The sequence below is a fragment of the Chlorocebus sabaeus genome, chromosome 18, assembly GCF_047675955.1.
Source record: "Chlorocebus sabaeus isolate Y175 chromosome 18, mChlSab1.0.hap1, whole genome shotgun sequence".
In the NCBI taxonomy this organism is placed as follows: Eukaryota; Metazoa; Chordata; class Mammalia; order Primates; family Cercopithecidae; genus Chlorocebus; species Chlorocebus sabaeus.
Genome location: NC_132921.1, coordinates 33,823,295 through 33,837,021, shown reverse-complemented (window position 1 = coordinate 33,837,021; position 13,727 = coordinate 33,823,295). Strand labels below are relative to the sequence as shown.

Genomic DNA, 13,727 nt, shown 5'->3' with positions numbered 1-13,727 from the left:
ATTATGAATTGATATAAAACATTGGAAATAAATGAGCAAAAATGGGATAATGGTTATATATATTTTAGGACACAAACATGGGCTAGATAAATATTAAAATGTGAGACTTTCAAAGAGTTCATAATACCATAGAAAAATGCTCACAGTCTAAGTGTAAAGTAAAAATGGCAGAATAAAGAACTGTATGAAATATGACTTCAATTGTATTAAATATGTATGTGTATGTATATACAATACACAGATTACCACAATTATTATAGCAAAATAGACTGCAAATACAGTTAATGTTGAAAGAAGAAACTCTTACTATTACAGTTCTTACCAAGGCTTATTAAACATTCTCTGCTTTAACACTTAAAAAAGAATCATAATAAATGTCTTCATTTACACTTACCAGATCAATATTTTGCATTATATCCTGAAATGAAGGATGAGTTCGAAATTGTTCGAAGAGATCGCGTTTGTAGAGCAGGGCGTATACCAAGTTTGGGTTGTGGTGAAGGGAATTTGTCAGGCAGGAGTTGATGATCTCTAACATCATTCGAATCACTTCTTCAATGACATTTAGGTCTTGTGCCTCATAAGGAAAAGAAACCCCAACACAGAGTCACTCTTTTTCTCCTTGCAATAGAATTAATCGAAATAAGAGAAATTGCCTTAAAATTATAACAGAATTGGAAAGATCACACAGAGAAGCTCATCAAGATTATTTCTGTCAAGAATCTTAAGAATGAGGTTTGTCAGTTACTAAAGGATGAGGTTTGTCAGTTACTAAAGGATTTGGGTTAAAATCTTTTGAACTTAGTATGGTAATAATTAGGAATTTCATATAATAAATTACAGACATCAATCTAGAGGGAAATTTGGAGCTTACTCAGTTCCTCATTTAATAGATCCATATTGGTATTCTCACTATTGTACTACCCTAAATTGTTAAGACTGCCACGATGTAGAGTAGTGGTAGGGTAGTACCCATTCCAAGAAAATGACTACTAATTCAGAAAATGACTTCATTGCTCTGCATTGTCATTTCAGTCTTTATATTTCAGATAACAGACTATGATTTTGTCACTGTTTCCTCGGAGTGAATAGTCTTTGGGAATCTGAACATTAAATAGTTACCAAACAGCAAAGCTCAAAGTAAGCAATCAGCAAACCTCTTGGAAGAAAAGGGCAATGGAAGGAGCAAGCACATGGGTATATACAACAGACTTTCCTCTCCTCTTCAGTCTTCTATAATATATTTGACAGTTGAAGCAAAAATTATAACATTGATGTGGTTCTCAATGTATGTAAAGGAATATCTAAAACAATTATAAACAAAGGTGGGTAAGGGATTTAAAGGGACAAAGGTTTCTACAGCTCACTTGAACTGGTAAAATATCAACACTAGTAGACTGCGATAAGCTATGTACATATAATGTAATGTCTAGAGCAAATCTACCTGACAAGAAACAAAAATACTATAGATATATTAAGGCTGGGGGCAGTGGCTCACGCCTGTAATCCCAGCACTTTGGGAGGCAAAGGTGGGCAGATCACTTGAGCTCAGGAGTTTGAGACCAGCCTGGGCAACATGGCAAAACCCCATCTCTACAAAAAATACAAAAATTAGCCAGGCGGGTGGCACACACCTGTAGCCTCAGCTACTTGGGAGGCTGAGGTGAGAGGATGGCTTAAGCCTGAGAGGTGGAGGTTACAGTGAGTTGAGATTGCTCCACTGCATTCCAGCCTGAGTGACACAGCCAGACTGTCTCAGAAAAAAAAAAAAAAAAAAGAAAGAAAAAAAAAAAGAAAAGAAAAAGAAAAAAAGAACTAGAGATATATCAAAATGGGATTCTAAAAAAATTTTCATACAGGAAGGCAGAAAAAATGCAAATGAAAAAGGGGAAACCAACAAAAAACAGAAAGTAAAATGGCAGTTACGTATTAATAACTACATTAATTGCAAATAGTCTACAATAGTTAAAATCCAAGGAATGTCAGAGTGGATTAAAAGCACACCACCCAACTATATGCTATCTATGAGAAACTTCTAATATAGTTGGGTTGAAAGTAAAAGGACGGAAAGATACCTACGCAAACATAAGTCAAAAGAAAGCAGGAGTGGCTATACAGTATACCGTATCTTTAAAGGATTGGTTCCAGGACATCCCCGTGCCTTGGAAATACCAAAAATCTGCAGATGCTCAAGTCCCTTATACAAAATGGCATACTACAGTTGCTCACTCCATCCATAGATTTAAAAAAATCTATGGGTATGGAATCCGAGGATATGAAGGGCCAACTGTATGTACTTTCAATCTGTGTTGGTTGAATCTGTGCATGCTTAACTCAAAATATGGAGGACTGACTTATATTAGTATTAGAGTAGACTTCAGAGTCTATCTGGCCTATAAAATAAAAAGTATTGACTATCTGGCTCTTTACAGAAAAAGTTTACTTTCCCTGCTTAAGAGATGAAAAGGTATGCCTATGTCCATACAATTTACCTCTGTCTTGCGTTTTTTACTTTTTTTTTTGAGTCAGGGTCTCACCCTGTCACCTGGGCTGGAGTGCAGTGACGCGATCCTAGCTCACTGCAGCCTTGAATTCCTGGGTTCAAGCAATTTTCCCATCTCAGCCTCCCAAAGTGCTGGGATTACATGGGTGAGCCACTGAACCCAGCCTCTGCCTCTGTTTTCTTAAATACAATGTTTAACATTCAATTGAAATGTATGAAACACACAACAAAGCAAGTAAAAGAATCCATGTTGAAAAGACAAAGTCATCAGCAGAATATGACACAGAGATAAAACATTCTGAAAATATCAAAGAGGGAATCTAAAAGAACTATGATCTACAAAATTTGTTTGAATTGATTGGGAATTTCAGCAGAGTTAAAAACTATAAGAAAGAGACAAATGGTAAAGATAAAATTTTTGTAAAATGTGGTGACTGCAGTGAAGAATGCCTTAAACAGGTTTCAACAACAGACTGGACAGAGCTTGCGAATGAACTGCAAACCTGAAGGCAGGTTAACAGAAACTGCACAAACTAACCCTACAAAGAGAAAAAGAGTGAGAAAACAAGACAGAGAATCCAATGAGGGCTGTAAAATAATATGAAATGCATTAATATACACGCAATTGACTCCCAGAAGGAAAAGAGAGAAAGAATGGGGCAAAAGAGATATTTGAAGAGATAATGACTGAGCATTTCCTATAAATAATGAAAAAAAAAAATCAAACAGATTCAAGCACGTCAGAAAATATCCATGGTCACCCCACCCCCAAACAAAAACCAAAAGAACCATCTACTTAGATCCATCAAATTCAAATTATTAAAAATCAAAGACAAAGAGAAAATCTTGAGGACAGTTTAAAAAACAAAAACAAAAACACACACACACATTAAATACAGAGGCGCAGAGATAAGAGTCACAGCTGACTCTTATCTTAGGAGAAGCGATGCAGTCCAACCTAAATGTAGCGGCATCATTAAAGCACTGAAATAAAACAACAGTCAGCCAAGTATCCCATACACAGCAAAAATATCTTTCAAATATGAAGGTGAAAAAAAGACTTTTTCAGACAAAAATAAGCTAATTTATTACTTGCGCTACACAAAATATTAGAGGGATTTCTTCAGGCAGAGGAAATATGAAAACAGACAGAAATGTGGATGTCCACAAGGGAAGCAAGATATTTTTCTTATTTTTAATCATTCTAAAAGAGAACTGACTTCTAAAGTAAAAATAGTAGACATGTAGTATAGGTTTATAGCATATATATATAACATGTAAAATATATCATAACGTTCTGCTGATGGGCATCCAATATATATCTAGTTTCCTTGTTTCTATGAATAAGGCTGATAAGCCTCCTGGTAGATGTGTTTATATATAGGTACATTTACGTCTCTGGGATAGATTCCAGGAGAGGGATTGCTGAAAAGGCTGTATTTGTAATGTTAATAGATGCCGTCAGATTGTTTAGGGTGATGACAATACGTTTATACTAGCAATGTAGGAAGGCCCTTTCTACCATTTTTTCACCAACAGCAGGTATACTCGTTCTTTTTAAAACTCACTACCTGAAAGTAATAGAGAAATACACTGCTACTACCTTAGTGGCCATTTCCCTGAATGGGACTGAACTGCACATGTGAGGGATCTGGGTTGCACACTCCTTATGGGAAACTAATGCCTGATGATCTGAGGTGGAACTGAGGTGGTGATGCTAAGGCTGGGGAGCAGCTCCAAATACAGATTAACAAGCTCAGTGCTCCCCTTGATTCTACATTACAGTGAGTTGAGTTGTATAATTATTTCATTATATATTACAATGTGTAATAGAAACAAAGTGTACAATAAATGTTATGCACTTGAATCATCCTGAAACCATCAACCAGTTCATGGAAAAACCATCTTCCATGAAACCGGTCCCAGGTGCCAAAAATGTTGGGGACTCCTGCTTTATATTCTTCAGCTTCACAACCACAAGTCTAGGTATTGGCTTATTCTTATTCGTCTTGCTCAGTATATTCGGAGTGCACTTTTGATCTGACAACCTAGTCTCTTCCATAAAGATAACTTGGATAATCTTTTCTAATTATTATCTTCCAATTTATTAACTCTTTGATAGTGTCCAGTATAGATCAATCTTGTTTACTAAGTTTTGATTTTTAATGACTATATTTTTCATTTTAAGCTTTCTAGTTAACTAGTTCTCTCTCACAGTCATGTTATTTCATTTCTTTCTGTTTTTATTTCCGATATACTCTTTTTTATGAATATTATTCCTTCATTTATCTTTGAGGCTACTCAAAATATTCCCATAGTTATGCTATTAGTTTTTAATTCTATTTGGATAAATTTACCTTAATTATGATCATGACTGTTATTTTTCTATTGTTACTTTCAGCATGTATTTTGTTATGCAAGCTCATCTAATATGGTTTAATACTTCCAAATCTATAGGTTATGTGGTGGCTTCCTAGAGTCTCAGACTGAAACCAGGTCTCATAATTGGTGCATTGGTGCTCCTGCCCTACAATCACACTAAAGACAGTACTGGCCGGGCTTATCACCATGCCGGTATCAGTTTGTTTCAAGATCCCATGGTGAGGCTGTTTCTGTGTACTTTTGCCTCCCCAGACATAGAATTTAACTGTTATTATTAACACATTTATTCAGGCTCTTTAATTTAATAAAGGATCTATTCCAGCTCCTAATTTCTAGCAGAGAACCTGGCACTAGTGTCTGGCCTACAGTAGCTGAGCTCCCAGCCACTTCTCCTCCTTCCAGCTCAGCAGGCTCACTGTTTTGACTGCTTTTTCTGTTTCTGTTCCATCAAGAAATAGCTGTCTCATTTTGGGATTTGGCTATGTGTTTAAAATGTTTTCTTTTTATGATTCATCTATTATTGTTATGTTTTTGAAGCAAAGGGGAGAAGATGAGACTTCAAATTTGGAACTAACAAGATAATCTTGACCAGAAGTTCTCTGAATTATATTTGCTTCTCATTTTGGTATTTGAATTAGTATAGAAGAAGGAAGAGACTTCAAACTTCAGAATTCTCTCTCACAGTCATTTAAGGGCAACCCAATGAAATGGTATGACTACTTTAGAAATATAATCAAGTCGAAATATTAGCTTTCTGTAGAATTTTATGTTCATATATATTTTATACACTTATGCTAAGTATAAGTGCTGATATATGAAACTTACACTTCAAAAATTATCTGCAGATAGCTTACAATTTCTGCTTTCAAACACATTGAGAGTTTATGCTCAATGTTTAAATAAGTAATTTGCTGAAACAAACAGGGTAATATACCCAATTCCTAAATAGGCACCTGCTAGTTTAAACCCAGGCTAAAATATTGACTACTTATTTTATTCCCAAGTCAGGGAAAGTATAAAATAGAAACTTTAGGCTGGGTATAGCAGCTCACACCTGTAATCCTAGCACTTTGGGAGACTGAGGCAGGAGGATCACTTGAGGCCAGAAGTGAAAAGCAGTTTCAGCAACTGAGCAAGACCCCATCTCTACAAAAAACTTAAAAATTATCTAGGTGTGATGTGGTGGTGCATGCCTATAGTCCCAGTTACTCAAGAGGCCGAGGCAGGAGGATTGCCTGAGTTCAGAGGTTTGAGGCTGCAGTGAGCTATGATCATGACACTGCACTCCAGCCTGGGCAACAGAGTGAGACCCTGTCTCCAAAAAAAAAAGAAAGAAACTTTATATGAATAAGCATGCTCTACATTAGTTTTTACTTTGCATGAATCTGACTAAAGGCTCTTTAAGAGTTATACTAACTCTCTTATTTTTAGAGTTATTGGGTATTTTACCTAACTTACATTGTTTCTGTGACAAATTCTAATGTTATCTTTTATAGATTATATTGAGTTGCAGATTTATAAATTAAATGACGAGAACATATAGTTTCTAGCATTACTCAAATTGACTAACGACATAGTGTGGGAAGTTACAGCAAACACATTTTATATGATATCATATTTGGCTGGACTGCCATGCTAGAAAGAATCTTCTGAATTTTAACGTACTACTATTTTGAAAAACAAAAATGAGAAACATAATTCAGAAGTAAGTTTAAAGAGTAGCTAATTATAATTTTCCATCAATATTTACTTTAATATGTAACACTCTAAACAAGTTATCAGGCCAGGCGCAGTGGCTCACGCCTGTAATCTCAGCACTTTGGGAGGCTGAGGCAGGCAGATCACGAGGTCAGGAGATCGAGACCATCCTGGCTAACATGGTGAAACCTTGCCTCTACTAAATATACAAAAAATTAGCCGGGCGTGGTGGCACACACCTGTAATCCCAGCAAGATCGCCTACTGCACTCCAGCCTGGGTGACAGAGTGAGACTCTGTCTCAAAAATAATAATAATAATAACAATAAAAAATTTCAATATAAAGAAACCCTATAAACCTCAACATAGATACCCTTTTCATGAGATTAAGAATAGTTTCCTTTCTGGTTATGCCCAGGGGTGAAATTCCAAATATTTAACAACTAGTTGGCACTGCTAGTCCTAGTGGATGCAGGTTGAGCACAACCAGGGCAGCCCTACTAGCTTGCATTGGCTGGAGGTCAGTTGTAGTAGTGACATAAGTACTCTTAAGTACTCTCTTTCAAGAAAGAGAAATAAAATCAAGTTTCCTTGAAGTCAGGTCTACGTTAATTGGTTTTATTTTATTCCAAAAACTATACCAAGAATTTCTACGTGCATTACTTTTTTCAATTCAGCAATTCTTTAATTTACTTCGGACTAATTCAGTTATTATCTATCCAATTAGAAAGCTTAGAATTTGGTCAAAGAATCGTAAAATTATAAAACACACTCAGAAGATACAAAAGACACTAAAGTCGCTCCCCTTAATGCTAGAATCCCTATAACATTCATAACAAGTGGTCAACCAACCCATCCTTGAATACGGATCACTTTTGAAAGGCTCCTCATTCTTTCTATGCAGTACAGAAAGCTGTTGCAGTTTGGCAGAAATCCACCACTCTACTCCTACTTGCTGGTCTTCAGTCTATTCCACTTCTTCTCAAGCCCATCAGCAACCTCAAGTGTCCCTCAATACAACCTGGTTTAAAGCCTTCTCATCATCTTATTTGCACTTTGCTAGATGTCTAGCATTTGGACTGTTTTGATCACAGATGTAATGTTGTGTATTCTATTATCTCCATTAAGATACATAAGTATTTATACATTTGTAATCCTTGCAACTAATTCATTTCTGTTTTTAAGTGACAACAGTTCTCTGCTAACCACTACTTCGATTATCCTTTATGGAACAGACAGAATTCCTACTGTATAAGTCGTTTCCTGGAAACTATGCTCTGGATCCTCCCACTGGTGTTGGAAGATCAACCACAACTTCAAGGTACCAAGCAGATCATGAAATAATCACGAGCCACAGGAGTAAATTATGTACCTTGAGACTCTAATTTCCTAAAAAAAAAAAAAAGTATCAAATTTTTGGCTAATTCTAATTTCAAAGGAAAACTATCTCAACAACTATAATTTCCCAGTTATTTGCATCTTCAACTTGCTGCTCTGATTAGATGTCTGATGCAGGTACCTACTACATGTGGTCATAAATGAAATCCTTTATGTTTTATTTTTAAAAAGCATTATTGGGTTATAATCACCACTTGTAAAAAGAAGAAAAAGCATGAATTTGGAGAGATTCTTTAAAATTACAAAATCATCCAAATTTCAGTATTTAAATAGACCTAAAATTTATCTAATCTCATTATTTGGGTGTCTGAATTTCAAATGGTATTTAATATTATTTGGTTTTTTTCCACAAATTTTAAATGAGGTAGCATTTGTAAAGTCCTTAAAACAGTGTGTAACACATGGTAAGCACTATGTGAGTGTTATCCAAAACATCCACAAATACATTATCAAAGTATTTTGAAGGAGAAAAATCATTTTAACTTCAGATGTTATCATTAAAAAAAATGGCTTCCCAAAGTTGAAATTACTATAAGTGCAAAGAACTCAGAACTCATGTTTCTTAGTTTTAAATGTAAGTCCAAAATCCCACTCTTATTAATTTATAAAAGTAGTCAATGTATAGAAAAAATAACTTACATTTATGAAACAAAATAAGATTTTACAGAAGACACGTTTTTGAAAATCATATTTCCTCAGTATTGTGTCAAAATTAGCTTTGTCAGAGGTAGAATCTGCTGGCTCCTCAATGGACCCATAATAGAATCTGCTGGTTCATCGATGGGGCAGCCATGGTATTTTATTCTTAGTCCTTACAGCTTCCACATCAGATAGGCTTTCTCCTCAAAAAAATGGGCATACTTATTTTACTGCAGACAATTTCAAACGTAAAAACAAGAAAATGATCCCATTTTCAGATGTTTCTGATATATCATACATGTTGGGAATGAAAGCTCAACAAATTCTATGCTAAGTAGTAATTTCATATCAAATAGACAAGTTGGCCATTGTGGGAATGTTTTACCTTGTTAACAGCAGTCAGAGTTGCCTCTCATTCTATAAACTTCCTTTTCCTTTTATGAGGGAATTTATACAGTTAAATAGTTTCAAATCTTTATTTTTAGTTTCCTTAAGAGAAGCATATGTATCTTGTTTGTATTAGTTTTGGGGGGATTCCAAGAGAGTTGTCTAAATTTCCTGCATTTTCAGCAGAAAATAAAACCTTCAACAAAATTAATGGGATTTTGCCAAAAGCGGGGAGCAGGGGGAGGAAATGCACAAGCAAGGTTCTCTTTAAAGTTAATGCGCCAATGGCCTTCAAAGGCAATCACTTGGTGATAGACTCTTGTTATCTTTACGTTGTTAATTCTCTGGTGCACACTCTGGAAAGCTTTGTGGCCATGTTATTTCCAGCCAGAACTGGATTTGTCCCAAAACACTGAGCTTCTGATAGAAAGAACAGTTTTTATATTAAACACAAAATCAGAGCTGAAGAATAAATCTTGTGACCTAAAAAGACAATGGGTAACCTTAATAAAGCAGTGGGAGGGGGAGGCCATGAGGAGAGAGCAGTTACTGCACCACTGGTCCCATGCGGGGATGTAAAACCATGTGGTCTTTTTCTACACTCCTTGGATGTGGTTTGAATGTGACCCACGAGCCTCAACAACAACACTCTGGAAAGTTGTTCTTTAACATACACTACTGCAAAGGCACTGGAGGCAGCGACAAGAGAATGGTGGCTGCCAGAGCACACTGGCTAAAGCCACGTATTTCCACATCTGGAGAAGAGCCAGAGAACTCACACAAAAAGGAGTGTTCTGATTGAAATCCAACAAAGATGCAGCCCCTGACAATCAGATTATGTCAGCAGGCCACTTGCACTAGGCAGAACTTGGGGTGCAGAATGGAGTTTCTCACCCTTCCTCAGGCCCCCTGCCAGCAGAACAGACAAGCGCATACCAGAGTTTGGTGTTCTGTTTTTAAAACTTCAGTGTTTTCACGCGCACGTATGTTTATTGCAGCACTATTCACAACAGCAAAGAGCTGGAACCAACCCAAATGTCCATCAATGATAGACCGGATTAAGAAAATGTGGTACATATACACCATGGAATACTATGCAGCCATAAAAAAGGATGAGTTCATGTCCTTTGTAGGGACATGGATGAAGTTGGAAACCATCATTCTGAGCAAACTATCACAAGGACAGAAAACCAAACACTGCATGTTCTCACTCATAGGTGGGAACTGAACAATGAGAACACTTGGACACAGGATGGGGAACATCACACAGCAGGGCCTATCATGGGGTAGGGGTAGGGATAGCATTAGGAGATATACCTAATGTAAATGATGACTTAATGGGTGCAGCACACCAACATGGCACATGTATACATATGTAACAAACCTGCACGTTGTGCACATGTACCTTAGAACTTAAAGTATAATAAAAAAAAAATTCAGTGTTTTACCTTAAGTATTAGTGTTCATTTTCATTCTTCTTAGACTATATTGGTGTTTTATTAGAAAAAGAGATCCCTTTCTACAGCCTATGAAAAGTAAAATCTGAGCAAAACAATACTTTAGGAAGATGTGTCTTTTTTAAAAAAGTCTTTGATTTTCTACTGAGTGCCTCGTCTCATCCCAATCTGAGGTCCCAGCACTGCCAATAATTAGCTGTGTGACCTTTGCCACATCACGTGAGTTACAGTTTTTATTTGCAAAAATAAGTACTTAAATAATTTTTAAAAACCCCTTCCTAACCTCAAGTCTCAGCTTCATAAAGTATTTAGGTAATACTGAATTTGGAAAGTAAATTTTATTAATATAACCAAAAAATGTAATTAAAATAGAAAGGTATTCAGGGTAACCTCAAACTTCAGGAAAGTTCAGAATTTAGATTACCCTACCACCTTGAATAGAGTCATTATTGGTTTTTAGAAGAAGAAAATCCAAAAACCTTTACAAGTAAAAATGCACAAAGCTAAGTTTCAAAATAATAATTTTCCAACCCAAGGAACCTATTGATTCTTCGGTTTTCAATATATGCTATTTATCTTTGATACTGTTAACACACAGAAGGGAAATAATCTCTAAACCTGTGTGTCATGGATTACACATTGACTTCAGAGACCTATGACGCTTGATGCCTTTTTTTCATTCTTTCTTGGGAAGAAGAGTCAGTGATGCCAAAAAAGACAGTAAATATGTACTGTCTTTTACATATGTACATATAGGGGTGTAATAAGCTCAAGTTAAACAAAAAGTTAAAAAGAGAGAGAGAGAGAGAGAAACAGAGTGGCTCCAAGTTCATAGAGAGAAGCTCCAGATTGGGTTCTAGTCCCAGTTTTGCCATGGACAGGGCACGTCATTTTCGCAGGCCTCAGTTCCTTCAAATGTAAGATAAACAGGCTATCTGGGTCACATGTGGACACATTATAAGGAACCCGGACCTTGGTTTCTGTGTAGGATGTGGAAAGTAACAAAGAATGACTCTACTTAGTGAGGAGGAAAAAACCAGATAATAAATCTTAAATCTTCTTAAGTTCATCAGAATATGATTTCATAAGGCAACCAGATAAATGAATTCCAAAGAGGGTCAAGTACCTCTTCTAAGGAAAGAAGGAACACAAACACCTTTGGCTGAACATGCAAGGAAGAAGTGGTATCCACAGAAGTGGCTAAGAAGAAAGCAGCTAAAATATTGATGAATTATTGAAGGCTAAGTGTGGTCTAATGTGTCAGTCTTGAAACCTGAAGCCCAGATGCAAGAGATTTTATGTTCACTTAAGAGCTCTTCCTCACTATCCTCTACTAGGCGCTCAAGAGAAAGGCTGGTATGGAACAGGAGACTGAAGAGGGCCCCTCTATCACTGCTCAAGCTTGCAGGAGGTGATAACTGCTGCTGGGGGCAGGCGCCAAGACTCACTTGCTTCCCTGACCCTTCTCTCAAGCTAAGAAAAAGCCTTAAGCTGCAGGGCAGCCAACCCTCTTGGCCTGTAGCACAGGCAAATTTTCATTTTCTCTAGGGGGAAGGTAGAAAGATGTCTGCCCCTGAACAAGAGGTAGGAAGCTCTCTCACCTCCAGGACACAGATAAAGATCCAATCCCGCTGGTAGAGGAATAAAAGCAAAAACCTTTCTAGTCCTGGGATTTGAGGAAGGAAACCAAGTTGGGTTCAGGATCCTATACTCATTCCAATATCAAGCACAGGTCTGCTACCACTGGAGAAGGGACAGGAATGCAGAGAAAGGTCTACCTCTGACATCCAGGTGCACACAGGGACTCTCCAGGATTGAGGCTGGACTAGGACAACAGAGAGATCTCTTCTCCAGTCCTACTGCTGGGACTGCTGAAAATGGAGTAGTAAAGAAACACTGAAAAAAGCCCTCTGACGCTGCAGACTCCACCCTTTAAGCATAAAATAAAGAGCTGTTAGAGGAATCTGAAGCTGGTGGCACATTGAAGAAGCAAAACCCAACTCTGCTCAAGCTTTGACTAGAAGGAACCAACTCCCATTAACAGTCTAAAAGCAAAGGTCTCCCCATTTACACACATACATGCTTTTAACCTCAGATTCTAATGTCCTAGCACAATGTACGGCATTCAGTAGAAAATGAGACACATGAAAAAAATCATATAGTCCGTAAGTCCATATTTTATCTTAGGTAAATTGTGTGTTTGTGTCTATTGTGTATTATTCTTTTGAGTTGTTTGTCAGGAAGCCCCTTTCTCCTACTTTACTAAAACAATTTTTTAATACGAGAAGTGCCTACTGACTTTTCCCTAATTCCTTTTCAAAATCTATTAAGATGATCATGACTTTTTTCTCCTTAGAATATTTACTATGAGTACATCAACAGATTTCCTATAATTATACAATGGACTATATGATTTGGTAGGCACTATGGCAGACGCTGGGTTGGAGTGGTGATCCAGACATGTTCCTGCCCTCACACAGGCTACCATTTAGGGGAGAGGCACCCTGTGAAAGTACAAGGTGCTATGGGAGCACTTGGAATAGGGTTGTGGGTTTTGTGGGGAGGAGGACATAGCTGAATAGTAGGAACATAGGCCCTGGAGTCAGGCTTGAATCCCAGCTTTAGCATATGTTGACTATGTGTCCTTGGGCAATTCACTAAACCTTTTTGAGCCTCAGCTTTCCCGTGAGAAAAATGAGAGAACTACTTACTTTAGAGGACGTAAGGATTAAATAACATATTTAAAACTATTTGTGGTCTTGCGTAGCAGATAAAGAGTGTTCCTTACACGGTGGTTATTGTAATGCTTACCACAAACAACAGACGAAATGCTAATCCAAAACAAGGAGGAAGAAAAAAGGAGGAAAAACACAAATATCCAACTTTAAGGTGACAAAGAGAATGTGACTACAGACATGGAGGACATTTCAATCTTCCTGCCTTGCAGATGCCACCTTCTCCCTCCCTGTGTCCTCACACGGCCTTCTGTGAGCAGCAAGCAAGCAAGCAAGCGAGCTCTGGTGTCTCCGCCTCTTCTTCTTTTTTTTTTTTTGAGGCAGAGTCTTGCTCTGCCATGCCTGACTGATTAAAAAAAATTTTTTTTTTTTGTATTTTTAGTAGTGACGGGGTTTTGCCATGTTAGCCAGACTGGTTTCGAACTCCTGAGCTCAGGCAATGCACCACCTTGGTCTCCCAAAGTGCTAGGATTACAGGCATAAGCCACCATGCCCAGCTTCTGCCTATTCTTATAAGGGCACCACCCCT

General features: G+C 37.2%; 1 protein-coding gene across 6 annotated transcripts in view; it reads right to left on the bottom strand.

Annotated features, from left to right (window-relative positions):
- The window catches only part of DYM (dymeclin), a 398,885-nt gene that overhangs the window by 78,459 nt on the left and 306,699 nt on the right, over window positions 1-13,727 (bottom strand). For 4 of the 6 annotated variants that reach the window (XM_007974061.3, XM_007974065.3, XM_007974064.3 and 1 more), the window contains exon 15: window positions 395-577. The exons of the other annotated variants lie outside the window; for them this stretch is intronic. In XM_007974061.3, the coding sequence (XP_007972252.1) occupies window positions 395-577 (183 nt within the window). The remainder of the gene's footprint in view (window positions 1-394; window positions 578-13,727) is intronic. 6 annotated transcript variants of the gene reach the window in all.